Source organism: Argentina silus, assembly GCF_951799395.1.
Source record: "Argentina silus genome assembly, chromosome: 11".
In the NCBI taxonomy this organism is placed as follows: Eukaryota; Metazoa; Chordata; class Actinopteri; order Argentiniformes; family Argentinidae; genus Argentina; species Argentina silus.
This window is the reverse complement of record NC_139665.1, coordinates 18,331,667-18,350,659: the sequence shown is the minus strand read 5'-3', so window position 1 is coordinate 18,350,659 and position 18,993 is coordinate 18,331,667. Positions and strand designations below refer to the sequence as shown.

Below are 18,993 nucleotides of genomic sequence, written 5' to 3'. Positions count from 1 at the left end.
CTGATGATGGAGATAAGGAATGTGCTGCTGAGCTTCTCTGTCCTCATGGGCCCTTGTAGCTGGAGGACTTCTTTCCACTCATCAAATAGAGGGGTGGGGGCCTTCCTATACAGTTTGAGGGGTCACAAAGGCCCGGGGCTCCCGTGGCCCCCCTGGGACCTGCGGCACCTGGCATGCCAGGATCCCCTTTATCGCCATTGGCCCCATTTTTACCATCCTTACCAACACCAGGAGCGCCTACCACACCTGAAACAGGGATTACAACGGATGAGGGTCAGGATGGTGACATACTGTAATACTGTATCCCTCTAGCCTACAATGCAGCATAATGTAGATCTGGATGGTTGGGTAAATGATGAGTTATGAGCCCTACAACCGCCTACAATATCACATTTGTTCAATGAGATCATCTCAGAAAGACGGATATACAGTTATGAGGGTCATAATGGCGATGTTCCCATGAGAACATGCTAAAATGGGAGGTGTGTTACCTTGTGGGCCTGCCTCGCCTGAACTTCCTTTGATGCCCACTCCGTCCTCTCCCTTCCCCCCCTTCTCGCCATGATCACCTGCAGACAAAAGGCACATTTTCAGACACTCAACAGTATACTGTGTACAATGAAATGGGCTTTTATCCCAGGACTGCAACTACAGTTTTTCTCGATTGCTTGAGCACATTTCTTGAAACAGCATTTGCAAAAACACATTTCTTTTGCAAAATGCACTGTAACTCTCAAGAGATAAAAGAATACTGTGCATGTCACAAAAGCAAATCAGTGCACCAAAAGAGTATCCTTTGTCATCTAATTAAAAGTTCAATCCACCATTAATTTCATAACGACACACAGTAATAGTAACTATAACCATCAATATGCATTGCAGGCTGGCCAGCTTTCATTTTAAACGACCAAACAGTAATTAAACTGTACGTTTTTCTTACATTTCACTCAGCACAAAAACATAGTACTATATAGTTTATGGTAGTAGTGCGCTTGTTACAGAGAATATGATTGCTTACTATAAATATAAATCAAATTCATCTAAAATATTGTGAACAGATTTAGCAGAGATGATTTTTAAGCAGTGTCCTGATTCAACCCTATTTTGTGAATGCGTGACTCATCGCATTTTCATCCAGAGAACACAGTGTGCAAGCTCTTTCAGAGCGCTGAGCTATTGTATAGTCCCAGCTATTGGCAAGCAGACAATGTTGTTTTCTCTAGGTTTAATTAAGAAACAGATTTCATCCACCATAACAGCTTTGGATGCTCTCCAACCATATGCATGAAGGACAAGTTAAAGGCTATTGTACCAGTGAGCAGTGCTGTGCAGTGCTGTGCTGTATCAGTAGATGTTCTCTGCTGTACAAAATTAAATGGTCATTTTTAGTTAAAGTCTCTTGTCTTTGGATCTTTTTAAGTGCCTTCATTAATTTCACTTTTGTTCAGCCCTGTCAAGCAAATTCATTGAGAACACATTATCTTTCACAATAACCTTGCTAACTATTACTGTATAAAATGTGGTCCTGAAGCATATAAAGCAGCTTTGAGTCCTACAGTACCATTCTTTCCAGGTGCGCCTGGTAACCCATAGTAGCCAGGTGGTCCCTTCAGTCCCATCAGGCCTCTGGATCCAGGTTCTCCTGATGGTCCGGGGGTACCTGCTGGGCCCGCTGGCCCTGGGGCACCAGGGGCTGCAATGGGTGCTGGCTTCTTAAGAAGCTCTTTTTTAAACTCGTCTAAGTGTTCTAGATGGAAATGAAATACAGGTTACTTTAACAACAACATGGCTGTCCACCTTGAACTGTCTTATTTCATTATGCTTAAACACACTGGCCATTCTAATGTTCTGAACACGATATTCACTTACCTTCAACGATTGCTGAGCATAGCTCACGTAGCTTAATGTCATTCACTTTAGGACCCTATTGGATTTGGATGAAGAAAAAAAAAATATATATATATATAACAATGCAAACTCAATGCAGTATTTCTTTTAGTTAGTGCTCACACACTGGCAAAGGACATTTACAGGTAGGCCTCTAGGCCCTGGTGGTCCGACAAGCCCTCTCTCGCCCTCCAGTCCACTGGTGCCCATGGGGCCGGTCAAACCCTCGTGGCCTGGCTGGCCTGGTCTGCCATCAGCCCCGGTGGATCCCCTCTGTCCCTTCTCTCCAGCCTAGGGGTGAGAGGACAGCACAACAGGCCATCATTCATCAATCAGCCTTACCAGTGCAAGTGTTGCAGGAACATAACAGCTGTCTGAAACTGTCACATATTCTTTACCTGTCCTTTAATTCCGGAAACACCAGGAGGTCCCTATAAAAACAGTACGATAGATTAGATAAGCACAATTGTTGATTACAACAACACAATTAAGGGGAGAGAATCTCATACTGCTTAGTAAATACTGCATAATTGCATAGTAATAACGTAGTAATTACATAGTAAAAACAGCAAACATCACTGATAAAATAGGCTAGGTATTTAAGGAATCATAATCGCTTAAAATACACAGCACCATAAATCATTAAGGGAATACTGATGATCAAATTAATCTCTCTGATGAACACATACCTGGTCTCCCTTAACTCCAGAATCCCCAGTTGAACCTGGATCACCCTGTGTGCAGAAGTAAGATTCTCATTACATAGATATTTCAAGGGCTTCAGAAATGGTTGACATTACAGTGGTACAACTGAAGTCAAAGTGCATCGAGTTGTTTGAATATGAGGACATGCGTTGTTACTGTACTGTATATAAAACCACACACAATTTCCAAAACAAGTGTATATGAAACAATAGACTTACTTCACTTCCTTTCGGGCCAACTGGGCCAAGAGGACCCTAAACAAAGACAAGCAATAGGACACCAGGAATTAGACACCCTTATACAAACTGGTAACAATAAAGGTGAAGCAAATCCACTAGGCTACATATCTGAACTCGCCTGGTCTCCTTTGTGTCCAGTGTGACCCTTGAATCCCTTGTCACCGGTGTCACCTTTGTCTCCTTTGTCACCCTGTAAATACCCCAAACACATAATTAATGAGGTCAGAATTGGAGTATAGTTTTCATGGCTGCACTATGCCACCTACAGTGTATAAATCCTTACTGAGTACATAAAAACGTACTCAGTTTCACCTGACTTCCAGTGATTACTCAGAACATACTCATGATGACCTGATTGAGCGATTAGAGAGATTCTCACCTGGATACCTGCGGGCCCCTCAGCCCCCAATGGCCCCTGCTTCCCTGTCTCACCCTAGAGGGCAATGGGGGACACATAATACTCAGTTATTATCACTGCTGATACTGATACTCTGTGTCAAACTGCATAGGTTTACTATGCAGTAACAGCTGTCAGCTCTTTGTTCATAGCAGGATCATTATTGATTAGCTGTGGGCTACAGTATCTGCATCAAAATCAGCATGTACAGTATGATTAAATGTGCATACGTATGTGTGCATTATTGTATTATGCATCAAATAAATCATTGCAAACGTACAGTTGCACCCTTGTTTCCAGGTATGCCATCCTCTCCTGCTGGTCCAGTGTCCCCCTAAACGAATATGAAAGTCTTATTACGCAGCATCTTCAGTAGAAACATCAGATCTGTACCGAGGGGGCTGGTGGAGGTAGAGATCGGAGAATGGGCTTATTGTAATGCATGGAATAGAATGAGGAAAGGTGTTTGGTACCATTCCTCATTCCGTTCCATGCATTACAATGAGTCCGTCCTCCGATTTCTACCTCCACTAGCCTCCCCTGCTCTATAGACATAGCTCACACTGAACAATGTGCCACATTCATGATTACAGAGGACTATGAAATGCAGCAGTATCAGAAACATGGGAAATATACTGTATGTCTCTCACAGTTTTTCCAGGAAGTCCAACTGGTCCTACAGCTCCTTCAGCTCCGGTATCGCCCTGTGCAAAAACACATCACACATATACACATAAATACACAAACAACTCAAAACATGCATACATACACACAAACACACACACAGTTATGCTGTTATAGCGCTATTGAGTAATTGATACTGTATTTCCATTTGTCACATTAGTTCCCCTTATGTATCCACAATATGTAATACCTTTATGTGAAATTGTGTAAATAAACTGAGACATTACCTGTGCACCAGCAGGACCAACCAGCCCCTGCTGCCCTGGCTGCCCCTATAGAAACAATACAGGAGGTACCATGAGCAAAGACAACATGGGAAATCTATAAACTGATAATGATATTGGATATATATAATTCAGCGTTCTGGATATACATAATTCAGCATTCTAACAGTATAGCATCGACTGTTTGATTGGGGGGATGGTAAATGTACAGATCACATGGAGAAGCATTACACTCAACGTTTTAATCCTGTTTCTATCTTATCATGTATTGTACAGTATGTTTCCTCTGGAATGAACAATTAGGTGTCAATACCCATCTGTGTTATGACAGCCTGCTGTATTTTCTCTCGGTTTAAGTCAGAGGTAGCAGATGTTGTGGGCTGATTGATTTCACTGTCCATTAATCCTTTTCCTTTTTTCTGAGGAAAACTAACTCATACTGGTTATCCTATGTGTTACTGCTACAAGATAAGGGGGATAGGCTACTTCCTTTCTGTGGTACTTGTCAATATTACTTTCCCAGTTTTGGCCTCTGACCTGCATAACCTTGCAAGTAATGGGACATTTGTGGTTTTGGTATTGGATTTTTCCGTCCCCTTGGTTGTTTGCCTTTAAATTATTTATTAATCTGGGGCTGCAGTGTGGTTGGAATGGAAGGCAACGCTGTATTGATTTCCTCAGCTGTTGCTTTTGGCTTCCCTTTTAATACCAGCAAAGCTGTGTGAGGAAATCTAATCTCCAATCATTGTTTGTCATTGCTTTGATTGGATTTACTTTACAGTGACTCAAACAATAATTTGAGTTAGGACATAGCATCAATATTGATAAATAGATGATAGTTGATAGTGATTTTCCTTTACATCATTACAGAGTGTAAGGCACAAAGCTTATTTAAACAACAGTGTGGCTATGACCAAATCTTGCCATCTTTCCCAGACGAAAAATACCAAAATAATGCTAGACTCACTGGAATTCCGACAATACCCCTGATACCAACAGTACCAGACACCCCAGCTTCTCCCTGTTGGAAAAATGACAGATATGAGTGTGCAGAACAGGCTACATTGTGGTTATTGGAAAGGTATAGTAAGACTACGTTCAGAAAATACCAGAACATTGAGCATCGACTGACCTTAGCTCCATCCACCCCGGGGAGTCCATCCATACCGTCTTTCCCTGCATCTCCCTGTAATCATCATCACAACATCATCATCATCATCACACTCACTTAAACCCATGAGAAGATTTCACTTAGATACACTCATATACGAATACTAATGTACTAATATTAATACATGCACTAATAATACAAACAAAGTGGAAGATTATTTTAATGATGAGGCAATATGGAGGTCAATTCAAGTTGTATTGTAAGTTGACTTACAGTATCTCCCTTCGGGCCCATTGGGCCGTGCTCTCCTTGAGCACCAACAGCTCCCTGATAAAAAATACACATGTAATGAAACATGAAACAGTTGCTGGTGAAGAAAAGACTTCAAACCACATTTTGACAGAAAAGCCAAAGAACCACCAGAGAAGAAAAGGGCCCATGACAGGGCCACTCACCTCATCTCCTTGGGGCCCCTCCAAACCCTGACGTCCACGAATGCCCTCCACACCCTGCCAGAGACAAGTGTTCACTATTGCGGTATAGCATTATTGATGTATTGATGGCAGGCATTTAGAAAAAACAAACCCTTTGCTGTTGTGGATAGTGAGTCACATTTCAACTGAATTCTGCCCTTCCCACATGGACATTGATTGGAAATGGCAGAGGGAAATTGACAGAGTTAATGAAATTAAGAGCACTTACAGGAGATCCAGGTGGGCCAGTAGGTCCAGGGATGCCATTGAAACCAGGGGGACCCTGACAGGAGCAGACAACAGACAATGAGACTAAAGTACAACATCAGTACAACCTGTACCATCGCCATGGAGATACAGTATGTTCCATGATTCCAGATGCATTGATACTCTACATACTACTTATCGTGTAGGAATGCTTTAACCCTTACCTTATCTCCCTTCTCTCCAAGGGTACCAGGAAATCCAATAGGCCCTCTTTGTCCCTGGAATACATACATTGTTAATGTTAAAATGAAACTTATTTTTGAGGAAGATTTGTCATGTATCAGAATGATGCAAAGCCATAAATCTGTCATAAATGATTGCATGACCAAATCAAGAGGCTTTGGAATCATCATGATCCTGCAGTGAATAACAGATGAAAGATAAGTCTTAATGGATGCTGGTCATTTTCTGAGCAATCTTACATCAGCTCCCATCCGCCCTGGAAGGCCCTGTACACCTGAAGGTCCTGACTCTCCCTTTGGGTGAAAAGAAATAAAAGCAAAAATAATCATATTGATTCATATGCTGAAATAATTATCCTGCAACAAGCCCTGAATTAGTGGTTGACATAGAAGACATGAGAGGGTCATTTGTATTCAGATGTGAGCAAACTCATAAAGTGATAGGAATGTGTGGGTAGCATACAATACACCTGACATTTATCGGCTGTCCAAGTTGTCAAGATGCGTTCTTGTTCAATGTTGCTCCTACCTTCAGTCCTGCTTCCCCAGCCGCTCCAGGGTCGCCACTTAAACCTTTGTGTCCCTTCAAAGAAGCAAACCAATTTAGACTGTGACGACTACTGTAGAGTGAGAGCTTTAACGTGATGGTAAGGGTCCTGTTGCCCAAAGCCAGGTATGCAGTCAGAGCCCCTTGTTAACATTCCTCACCTTCATCCCTGGCAGTCCTGGATTTCCCCGTGGTCCAGCTGGGCAGGCAGCAAGGCACTGAGAATAAATACAGACAGACATGCCCTCATCAGTCTACACCCTCAGTGCATCCCGCTGGTATCACTTCTAATTGCCACTGAAGAGCTGAAGTGGCTGATCTTCCTCATGCGTTCTCACCACCTTCCACTTAAAGATCGCCCTGAAACATTGTAAAAAAAAAGAAAAAGAAAAACTCACAGCTTCCCCACTTCCCTCTGAGTTGGCAGCCCCGGGAGGTCCCTAAAACACAGTAGTAACAAGCTGGGCATTCAACATCCAGATCCACATTAGTGATACAGAGGACCACTCTACATGGGGTTATCATTCTGTATCTGTTTGACACAGATGCAATAACACCCAGTGCACTTAAGGGGTCAGAATAGAGACAAAGATAAAACACATTAGGATGAAACACACAAGGACCACATCTGAACCCTCAACAGATAACGCAGGTGAAGAGCAAACTGAAAAAAGAGAACAGAGGTTAACAGACATTATGTAAATGTTAAATGTCACAAAGGAGAGATGAGATTCAGTATTTACCGCAGGTCCTGGTGCTCCTGGTAGTCCTGGCGTGCCAGCAGGACCTGGGGGCCCAAGTCCTCCTCGAGGTCCCTCTGCACCCTGCAACGATAGACATTTACTTTATTGATATCAAATACAGGACAGTTTGAGATATCAGTTATGTTTGGTACAGTAAGTGGCCCATACAGTAGTACATCAAAAAGATCAGTTATAAGCCTAGCATATCACTAGAGGACTGTCAAGATGAACATACAATGCATTCACACATTGTTTGATGTGTACTGTATAATAAATGACATTGTTGTGTATGATTTTATTCTTGTTTGGACACTAACCTCAGGCCCCATGTTGCCCTCGTCTCCTGGGGTCCCTGCTTTCCCTGATGGTCCCTGGAGGGGAATACATAAACAGGAACAAACACATTAGTGCATTATTCTGTAGCGCATCAGTGGGGCTATATTTAACCACTGTATCGAGTCTTAATGCTCCACAGAACAAGAGAAGATGTTGAGTCTGTAGTACATACTGGAGGTCCTACTGTCTCAGCTCCCTGTGAAATGAAAGCAAAACACAATCAAAACAAGGATTTCACACTTGCCTCTAACTGAATTAACAACCCATAGAGGGATAATATAAGTGACAAAATATTTTGAATATACTGTAACTATAGTAACGTTAAATATAGTCGCTTGAATGGTTCTATGGGCGTAAATGCCAGTTAAACTAATGCTTTGTGAAAAGTGTGAGAAAGATGAAGATCCTTACGGGAGCACCTGGTGGCCCAGGAAAGCCTGGGAGCCCCTATCATCAGAGAAACAATGTGAATTCAGTCATCAATGACTGTGATATTAATCAGTCAGATATACTGTAGATGTGTTCAGTATGATAAAGGTACTCACTCTCTCACCCACAGGTCCTCTTGGCCCCATTGGACCAGAAGTTCCCTGTATTCAAAAGAGGACCAATAATTGATTATACTGCATACTGGTCTGTAATGTCTCTGTTTCTCTATCTACAGTATCTCTCTCCCTCACTCTCTTTCTCTCTCTCTCTCTCTCTCTCTCTCTCTCACTTTCACAGATGTGCACACACACACACACACACACACACACACACACACACACACACACACACACACACACACTCACACAATGCCATATGTAACAATGTTACATATGGCATTGCACTGTGCGCAGATAAAAACACTGGGTTTAGTTTTTGACAGGGTGTGTGGGTGGTAATAGTCCTCACAGAAGCTCCTGGTAGGCCGGGCAGCCCTCTCTGTCCAGGAAGACCGATCTCCCCTTGATCCCCTTTGCTGCCCTGAGTAACAGACACAACAAGTCACATAAACAGCTTTATCACCCTCCGGCATCGCCCACCGCGGTTGCTAAGATACACCCTGGCAGTGCCAGACAGTCAATGTTTAATCAATTAAAGATGTGCCACTCTCATCTGGATAGAGATAAGGAGCCGCCAGGTTTTAGTCAACACTGATCTATTGTGCAGAGTAAACACACTAGATGTATTGAGAAGGGCTTGAGCTAGTATGGCAATGATGCATAAATTAAACACTTTGCAGCAAAAACACATTCATTATCTTGTACTTACAGGAGTCCCTGAAACGCCTGCTGATCCTGGGAGGCCCTGGAAGAAAGCGCAGAACAAGATTTAATTTCTATACAAGTTAGTTGCCTAGCTAAAGTAATCAATGTTTTGATTTTAGTGGCATTTATTCACTCATTTAAAGTATAAATCGGACGCTAGGATCTGTGCAAACTGTGTAGTTGGGCAGGGGAGACTTACATCCCTTCCATCTCTGCCGTCCTCTCCATGGGGTCCCCTGGGTCCCTCAGGGCCCTGGCTACCGGGAGGGCCTGGGACAGGTTTGGGGTCGGGCTGGGGGGAAACACAGCACAGTCAATCAGCACACAGGGGAGAGTGAATGCCACTCTGAGGAGAGTGGGGAAACATTCTTATTCCAGCCAGAGTTAATTTGATACAGTCTACAATGTCTATCACAAAACTAATAGATTAGTACTGACTAATTAGATTAGCTGACTCTACAGTAAATTGCTTGCTATCTGAAGTGTAGTCCCTTTGATTGAATCATTTTGGTTCCATACTAACCTTAGTGATATACCTTACAAAGTCTATGGTATGGTAAGATAACATAATCTATAACATTGTCACAGAACCACTGCTCTTTGCTCTTCAAACAATGTGCTTTAAATGTGGTAAAAATTAATACTAGAAATATTATTCTACTGTAAGTAAACTTACAGCAGCTTCTCAGGGTAAAAATACCTGTCTGTGATCCACACAAAGCCCTATAGCGTTTCGAATCACTTAGATTGTGTTTTGGATGAAGACCAAGACAGGTTGTCCAGGCTTTTATTGTCGAAACACCACATTTGATTTGTCAGGGGATGTTCTGTCTGAGGAAATAGATCTCTGCAGTTTTTTTGTTCAGAGCCGGTCTGTAAACAAACTTACCACCACATTGCTAAGGTCACAAAAAGGTCACTAAGTTACAAATTACAAATTGTAATTGGTATTATAGCAGCCACTGCAATATGTTAACCCATGTTGTTTCGTACTTTATAATATCGTTTTACAACTCTGAAATGGCAAAATGTCGTAGTTGTGGAACAAAGCAATGAGATCATTAGGCAACAAAGCATTGAAAAGAGTATTTGCGAAAAAAAAAAAAAAAAAGAAGGAAGTAGAAAAGATAAATACCTCAGCATTGGCATACATCTGAAGAAGCAAGAGAAATAAGATAAATGTAGAGTTAGTGAAATAGTCACACCACCTTCACCCAAAGTGTCAGAAGGAGCGCACCAGTTCAAAACAATAGCTGTGAGCAAATCATGCTTCATATATAGAGCCCCACAGTATACAGGCCCCATGGACCATTTCAGTATTGGAGGACTGAAACAGTACAGCTGCAAGCAGAAAACATAGCCCCAAAGCTAACAAAGCAAACCAGACCTCGAACCAGACACAGAAATAGAACATTCTAAAATGGATAGACATACTGTACTGTATTTGCATCATAACAAAAGTACTAAAATACAAACGGGACCATTCAGAAATGTTTATAAGCAGATCACCTACTTATAATATCCTGTATGCAATTCTAAAAGGAGGTAGACAATGAATGCTTATAAAATGGGGACACTTCTTCCAATGTGTCTTCTTTCAACTCAGGCTGCAAACTGGCAGCATTCTCCACTGTTATGGTAACTGCTTATTTGACATATTTGTTTCATGGAGCAACATCCAATTTCCTTAGGATCCCAGAGGGGCAGATGCACACAGACTAGTTAGTGAAAGCTACTTGGCTGGCCTATCTCCCCAAACTAATAAGGCTGTCAGAGCGAAGCAGGTTGAGATCAGACCGTTGTTACCTCTGTGGCTGGCAGCTCATTGCAGCTTTCTCTCTGGGCTCTCTTGGGGTCGCAGTGAATCAGCATCCACTGGAGTTCAAACTGAAAAGACACATTCATTTTTACCATTCATTTACCATTTAATATAAGAACCTTCTTGCTATTTTCCCAACTTCAGACAAACAATTGTTACAGAAAATCATATGAGAGAGAAACCTGTACTTGCTTTGCCTGTGATGCAGGCCATTTGACTTTATGCCCTCTACGGGTTGAATGAGTTAAAGCCCTACTTTTCACAAGGGAGCTTTTTGCAGTGGAATACGTTTTTAGTTTTACGGTGGAACCCTGCTGAGCTGCAGCTCTGCTGTGTCAGCAGCACTTCAACATTAGAGCACTGCAGCACACCTATAAACCTGAGGCCTGTATGTTAAAGCAGAGCCTCATTGATAGGGCTAAACACCACTGTCAGTGGACAAGCTTAAGCCCAACACATCTCTGTTCCCACTCACCACTACAGAAGCGTCTGCATCCACATCCAGTCTTCCGATGAGGGTGTCCCCCTCCGTGTTGACAGGGCCTTTGTCTTTGATGGGCTTCTGGTCCACCGCCTGGCAGTCCACGTACAGGGTGACCTGGGTGCGCTCAACGCCGATCATCACCTTGTGCCACTTAGTGTTGAAGAGCACGGAGAGGCCGGGGAAGGTGACGGTCTGCAGGTTGCCATCCATGCCCATCAGGAAGTATTCCAGGGCCTGCTGGTCACCGTTGAGCCTCAGCCCTGCTTGTTTACGCCCGTCCTCATCCACCACCTGCCACACGTTCCACACCTTGTTTACCGTGTTCTTGATCATACGGAACGTGGCCATGAGGGAGTACTCCTCAGGGAAGCCCCGAGGGAAGTTCAGCCTGGATGGGTGATGGATGAACAAATAGAGGATAAAAAATATATCTTTACTCAAATTCATATAGTGTACTGTGCCAAATACAATCATCATTCAGACACAGAATTGTTGATTTCATAAGCATGCAGTTCAATAAGGGCCAGCGAGGACAGCACCAAAGGCCATGGGTGTCATTCCTTCGTTCAAGACTTTAATGTTTGAAATGTGCTTCTCAATTACTCTCATCTTTGTGATTAATTAGAAAGGAAGAACTGAGGCAAGTTTTCCATTACCCACATAGTTCACACAACACACCTTGGGTGGTAGACGAGTTGGACCTCTGATGCTTGCTAATGTTAAAGAAAATGCATGATCACAAAGGAGACATAAGCTGCGGGCCACAATCACAAAGCATCAGTGCACTTCCCGCTTCCCACACCCATGATTACATCATAAATGAGACATGAATCAAAACCAACACTTTAATGTTCAAAGCCTCTCGCTGTCTCTGTGTCTCTCAGTCTCTGTGTGTCTCATGCATACGCAACTCATTCATGCATACGCAACTATTATAATTACCTCAAAGGATCAATGACGCCTTTTATTTGCCATTATGTTATAAATCAGAAGCTGCACATGCAGACCCTTGTGCTCAGATCAACACATTAATTAAACCGTCCCATCTAGCACAGGATTCTCCCCAGTCTACCGCTCCCTGTGTTTTTAACAAGCCAGCGTCTCCATAGGTGGTGCATTTATGGATGGGCGCTGCAGCCGGCTTTTTACATTCTTGTAAATGGTTCAAGGCAAGGCAATAAAAAAGGAGTTTCCTGTAACCCAATAAAGCAAATGAAGACCACTCTCCAGAGTTCTGCAGTACCTGGGGAAATGCTCTCCCACATCCAAGTGTGTTGTACTGTATTAGGCTATGCCCTGCAGTAGAGACAGGTATTAGAGTTAAAGGGTTTTGAAAAAACAACAGACTTCAAAGCACAGTCTGGCCACTGGACTCCAAGGCAAACATGTATTAGTGTTTGGTATGATGGCCTGAAGTGGCTGCATGGCACAGGGTCTCAAAGGGTTACATAACAGTCTCTAAGAACACAGGTCCACTGGAAGAGATCAGCCAGACCAGACCAGACCGACAGAGACACACAAGAAGACATCCTCAGTTAGGTAAACAGCAAATGTAATTTAAAACCTGCAGAAGGCTTTTTAAAGCACCCAAATGTACTTAACACCACATTTTCTCAAAACGTACTAGGCTATACGAGCAAAAATATAAGCCGAAAATGGTTCTATTTTGATTGTGCAGTGATTAGGAAACAGGACCCTTTATTCACTGTGTGACTTAATAGATTGGAACAGAGCGGTAATAGCTCTTTTCACAGGGACCTATTGAAGCTGTCAGCACCTGTCTCTTCTGATTCCCAGCCCTACCCCCTTTTATGAGTCCAGAATTTTTTTTTTTTTTTTGAATTAAACTACAACCAAGAATGCATGATGAAATATGGCCCTTCATGTTTCCGGGCAATATAAAATGGCTACAAGGGGGGTCTGCACCCCCCCCCCACGCTTCTCGTCTCCAAGAGATGCCAAATGGGTTCAGGCATGTTTTTCTCTGCCAATTATAAGCTTTTCACAGTGCAATAACACCTGTCTGGGGCCTGTAATAATACAACACCTGTATTGGCAAAGACAGCTCAAGCATTTGTATGTTACACATTTCTGTTTTGCAATCTTTACTGTATTTACCTGGTTGGAATTTGGAAATTGGCCTCTCGATCGAGCCGGTATGCCACCTGGAGGGGTGTAGACCCCTCCACCTTCCTCACCCCTTTCAGAGGGATAACATCCAGCTGGAACTGGGTAATAAGATCAAAACCTTCCAAACAGAACAGAAACAGATTATTATTTGACATCTCTTGAATCGCACTCATGAATGATATGTTGATAGAAGCATGAGTGCATCTTTATTTCAGGAAAATGAAGTGGAAATTTGTGGCTATGAGTGCAGTCTCATTCTTATACTATACATAAAATCTTATTCTGTGTGACATACAGCTTACAAATGTATGAGTTACATATGATTCTAATTAGTTTTCCTCTGACACATGCTTTTTTATCCTAACTGTATGGAGTAGAACATGTGCAAGTGCTTTGAAGGTGGTGAATTTGTTTCAAACAGGGCAGTGGTGACCAATTAAGATCTTGCTGAGCTAGAATTGTTCCTACTAAAATCCGCCATGCTCAAGTGGAACATTTTATTTGTCTCTTTTGAAATCAAAAGGTGTCTAAAGACTTGCAGCCCACCCGATGTACCTAATCAAGGCAACTAGCTTAGTTGTGATATTCAGTATTTGCTTTCCAACAGATTTTGTAAACCAAGGTTGTTGTTTTTTTAGGCTACATAAAATGTGCGCTTCATTCCCCATTTTGTTTCACTTTACCTGGTAGGTCATCTTGTCCATTTCTCATGGTGGGGCAGACAGTATCGCCATCCAATCTGTTGAGATCCAGCTCTAATGGAAAAATAGAAACAACAGTTTTGTTAGGATTATTTATTTATGGCACCAACTAGACACCAAATCATAATTCACAATCACCATTGAATTGCATGTCCTCGAGTGAGGTCAGCCATAGGCATGAAAACAAGGCATGGATGCCAATCTATGTTAAGCTCACAGTGAATGCATTTTTTATGCAAGTTATTCTTAAAGCTGCAGCTCACATGCATTATTTCACAGGTGCACACTGATTGATCTGAACACTGTTTACTATATTAAAATAATGGACACATCTTTTGATGTGCATTCAACACATGCAGGATGATAATGTGGATGAATGTGGGGCTGTTGTTGCATGACTGTGGAGGGAGGAATTCGAGGCCATGTTTCTCTTGTCTGTAGAAAGATTTTAAGAAGGTCAGGATGACAGGTAAGCCTCTTTCCTGTTGATTAATCTGCATGTGATTCATGGAGATAGAGGTCTCAACAAAAGCAACAGACAAGCATTCACACTGTTGGACTTTCTTTTCTGCTTTCATCCTCAACAACATTTCTTGGTGATTGAGTAAGCTATATATAATATTAGTCCTGTGTCTTTTGTCTTGGCTAATTTGTATTTCTGACTGGCATTCTTACAGAAATAGATTAGATATATTGAAAAAGATACAATGAAAGCGTTCCTTCCCTCCTAAAGCTTGGGAGAATCTTAAACATTTAAGACAATGAGAACTTGGGGAACATTAGCCTTTGATGTCTTCAGAATGTGAGAGTATTGAAGTGTTTAAGTCGAAGAAGAGAAAGGACAACTATAACTGTAAAGCCCTGAGGCCATAATGAATTGGAAAAAGCTGAAGAGGTTGCTGCTCTGGTGATGTGGTTGATGGTTGGTTCCCCCCTGTTTGATATGAGGGCAAAAATGCAATGCAGGGGAAACAATGAAATGAGGATCTGGGAGTCATAAAATAACGACCGGAGGGGTTCCAGAGTCAATAACCTGAGTCAGCTCGTTTAGAGAAAGCAGTGTGAACACAACACATCTGGAAGCCTTTCTCAGGTCCCGCATAACTGCTGAGAAATGAGATACAGTAGGGAGATGGTATTTATATCCGATGTTTACTACCTGTAAACACTTATCTGACTGTGCATGTGGGCTTTAAGTTGTTAAACATTCCCTCCCATAGCCATGGGTTCTAAAATCCAGTCATTAGTGCAAATGAGCAGGAGATGGACCGCAAATTGGAGCACTGTCACGTGTAAGTGCCACTATGATGATTAGTGTATAAGCAGATCTTTTCATGAGGAAAATACTCAGACCACACATTCTGTGCATGTTCTGTAAACCATGCTTTTAGCTGGCATTCACTGCTACATTAAAGAATAACCATTATGTTTGTTTGCCACTGTACACCTAAGTAATTGCTTTCACAGTGAACATCATCACATTCTGTCCATAGATTTATTATTGTATCCTCCTAACTGCTCCGGAGAGAGGCTTATCATGATTACCAGAGCAGAGATTACAGAACAGAATAGAATACAGTACAGTGTGTTGGCTATTTTTGTCCTACAGCGTATAAAGGAAATGACCTGAGATATTGTGAAAAGTATCCTGTGTGTTTTTGAGACCTCAGCATGTATTTGGCAAACAAATACCCCAAACTGATGCAGTTTACATAAAGTACATGTACTGTACTGTACACTGTGCACTGAGTTTGTGATGTCAGTCATGCCGGGAGACTTACGGCCGTGGGCTGGAGCGAGGAGAAAGGAGAGGAGGGCCATGAAGACAGAGGGGTACAGCGACATCGCATGATGCCATGGCTGCTTCCTGGAGAGAGGGATACATCTGGTCATTCAATCTGCTTCTATCAACATCTCTACCATGTCTTTTGTCTAAATCGGTAAAGCTGTGAAGAGGGTGATCAAAAGCCACATTAAAGGATATTACAAAACACCGAGATACATACATATTGACGTGACAGCAAGGACATTACTTGATCATAGTATGAACAATCAGTTTGATGAATGAACATTGGATGACAACACATACACATGGAATGTTATCGTTAAGGGCAAGAAAGAAAGCATGAATTTCCATGAAATCCCATGAATTTCCCCATTGACAAGTAATGAATTTCCCCATTGACAAGTAACACATACATTCTTGTGCATTTAAAGACATGAACCTACATCCAATGTTTTATCCAGGCTATAGACATTAATTATGTCTGCTATATATGTCTGTTGTCTGGGCATAAGATAGAGAGGGTGAAATAAACAGCTGAGTTATTTCAATGCATTGCCTGTCCTTCAGAGTGAAGATGTCTGACTATTGAGTTGGTACACTGAATGAAATGTTGTAATGACCACTTCATGCAGTAAAGAAGTGGAAGACAGGTTTCTGTCTCTAGCTCCTTCTGTCCTCTCAGCTCTGGTTAGATAACAATATGTCTGGTTCTAATTGTGAAGAGGCCTGCCCTAAAAGCAGCACATGGACACAGTTGTTGTAGTCTCTTTACAATACATTTACATTTACATTTATGGCATTTCACATATCCAAAGCGATTTGCAACAAATACGTTAGTCTAAGTAAGTGAATCATCTTTCCATCAGTCATCATAAGAAAAAGTAATCTATGCTAGGACCAGGGGCTATTGGCAGTCACAATGCTAGAAGAAGGAAGCATTTAAAAAATGTTTAAGTTTAATTTATTTACAGGAGAGAAACTTGCACAGGGGAGTAGTGGGGATGAAGAGGTCTTTAGGAGGGACAGTTGACAGATGTAGCCTGAAGAGATGGGTCTTCAATCTACAGCGGAAGATAGACAATAACCATGAGTGGTAAGATAGACTTACATAGATATAAGATATACATAGACCCTATTGTGTTCTACAGTTTGTACTTCGACCACACTTCAGTCAGAACTCCCACAATTTGCCTAGCCTGTCTTTGTGTTTTCGGAGTTCTGAGAAGCCTGCAACTCCTCATCAGCACAATCAAAAGGGCGACAGCTGGGGAGATCTGGAGTGAGGGCAAAGGCATTGTATGAGAAGGCATTTTTTTTGAGGGAGATGATTGGTGGCGTGTTAAAGGGATGGGGGCTGTCAGAAGAATGACAAATGTCTTACTCAGCAAGATCCCTGCAGAGGAAGCAATGGCCGCTAACATATGCCCTTCACGATGGAGGAGTTTGCCCAAAGCACTAAAGGCAGGCTGTCTATCTTCCATGCACATCTATCTACCAGCCTGTCTGCCAAGTGAAGCCATGACAGACGGTAATGCTAAGGGATTTTTATTGTCAGGAGCCCTAAAGCACTGTACAGTGCATCAACCAACACATACCATCAGACTACCTGAACCAGGTGTTTTTGGTTTGCTTACTGTGCAATTATCTTGCACTGCCCAGCACTTCCACATGTGACCACTAGAAGTGCAGCGGTAGGAGAGAGAGAGAGAGAGAGAGAGAGAGAGAGAGAGAGAGAGAGAGAGAGAGAGAGAGAGAGAGAGAGAGAGAGAGAGAGAGAGAGAGAGAGAGAGAGAGGTTCTTTCACAACAGTGATGTCCTTGTACAATTCTTTGGCACAAAAAGCTTTGGGGTATTTCTATTTGCATTAGTAGTTCCAGTCTGAAGTGGTTATCTTCGGAAAGCAAAGCTTAGTGCTTCTTGAAGCTTTGTGTACACTAGACACACAACCCCGAGGGATGGACTGTCATTGTAAGCAATGGCATCACAAACACTCTGACATTGATGGTCCCGGGAAGCTTGGCAGCTGTCTTAACGTGGGTTATTGAATAACATAAATGTCTATAGAAGGTCTATCATTTTTGTATTCATCACGGTTGTTATTCTGTAGGTCTTCATTAGATGAGGAGAACTATAACAGCTATGGTAACAGCGCAATGACCCTAAGTTCAAGGTTTTCAATGCATTCTTAATGGAGGCGTCAAAAGCAATATACTCTATCCCAGGCAGAGTCTCTAGTGCCACGGTATGTAAAAGAGGTCAAGGGCATTACTGACAAGAACATAAATATCTCTGATACAGACGTCAACAACAATCAAAATATTGTCTCTCATCATTTATCAAGAGCAATTATGTCCTCACTTGCTCCGTAAAGCAGCCTGTGGTCACCACCGTTCAGAGCTCGTTTCTAGTGCAGGCTGTGCCTCCAGTGTCACCCATATGGTGACGTCCCCTCAGCTCACCAGAGCACGGAGTATGAGCCAGCCCTCCTGGCATGACTTCTGTGCACTCATTTGTCTTAATTACACAAACTGGATCCCTGCTCGACACACTGTGCTCAGCATTACAAATTAAACTTATCACTCACTTTAATTAGTAAGTTCATAATTTGGACTATTACCAGGACAAAGCTTAGGGCTATAGAGGTTTGTGTATGTGTGTGTTTGTGTGTAACTCTCAGGGCCAGAAGGTGACCAGCCATTGTCTTCTGCTGTTGAGCTTACTGCTGATCCCTCACTCACACATACACACACACACACACACACACACACACACACACCCACACACACACACACACACACCACCCAGCAGAGGTCATGTGACAGGGGCTATTTCAGGGGCCAGACACAGAGCCATCATAAGTGCACAATTAAACATCCCACTGAAAGAGAAAGGAGCGGATGACAGTTTAATAGCTTCACAGCGTTCCTTTTTTTCTTTTTTGAATGACCACCAATAGAGATTTATAGTCTGCATGTGTGTGTGTGTGTAAACCAGATTATGACGAGGTGTTGGTCTCTGGCCAGTT

General features: G+C 42.4%; 1 protein-coding gene across 1 annotated transcript; it reads right to left on the bottom strand.

The window, feature by feature from the left end:
• Positions 1 to 43: 43 nt before the first annotated feature.
• Positions 44 to 16,024, bottom strand: col9a1c (collagen, type IX, alpha 1c; the record flags this gene model as incomplete). Its single annotated transcript, XM_083681053.1, has 37 exons — positions 15,964 to 16,024; positions 14,165 to 14,236; positions 13,470 to 13,599; positions 11,343 to 11,739; positions 10,855 to 10,935; positions 10,184 to 10,201; positions 9,248 to 9,340; positions 9,053 to 9,088; positions 8,693 to 8,764; positions 8,341 to 8,385; positions 8,207 to 8,242; positions 7,968 to 7,991; positions 7,777 to 7,830; positions 7,460 to 7,540; positions 7,115 to 7,156; positions 6,878 to 6,934; positions 6,699 to 6,752; positions 6,410 to 6,463; positions 6,152 to 6,205; positions 5,950 to 6,003; positions 5,703 to 5,756; positions 5,521 to 5,574; positions 5,269 to 5,322; positions 5,104 to 5,157; positions 4,140 to 4,184; positions 3,879 to 3,932; positions 3,509 to 3,562; positions 3,211 to 3,264; positions 2,950 to 3,021; positions 2,811 to 2,846; positions 2,577 to 2,621; positions 2,286 to 2,318; positions 2,032 to 2,178; positions 1,870 to 1,924; positions 1,562 to 1,747; positions 492 to 569; positions 44 to 246 (listed from the first exon to the last, which is right to left on the bottom strand). The coding sequence occupies exons 1-37, from the start codon at positions 16,001 to 16,003 to the stop codon at positions 44 to 46; spliced, it is 2,772 nt and encodes a 923-aa protein (XP_083537179.1). The 5' UTR covers positions 16,004 to 16,024.
• Positions 16,025 to 18,993: the final 2,969 nt, after the last annotated feature.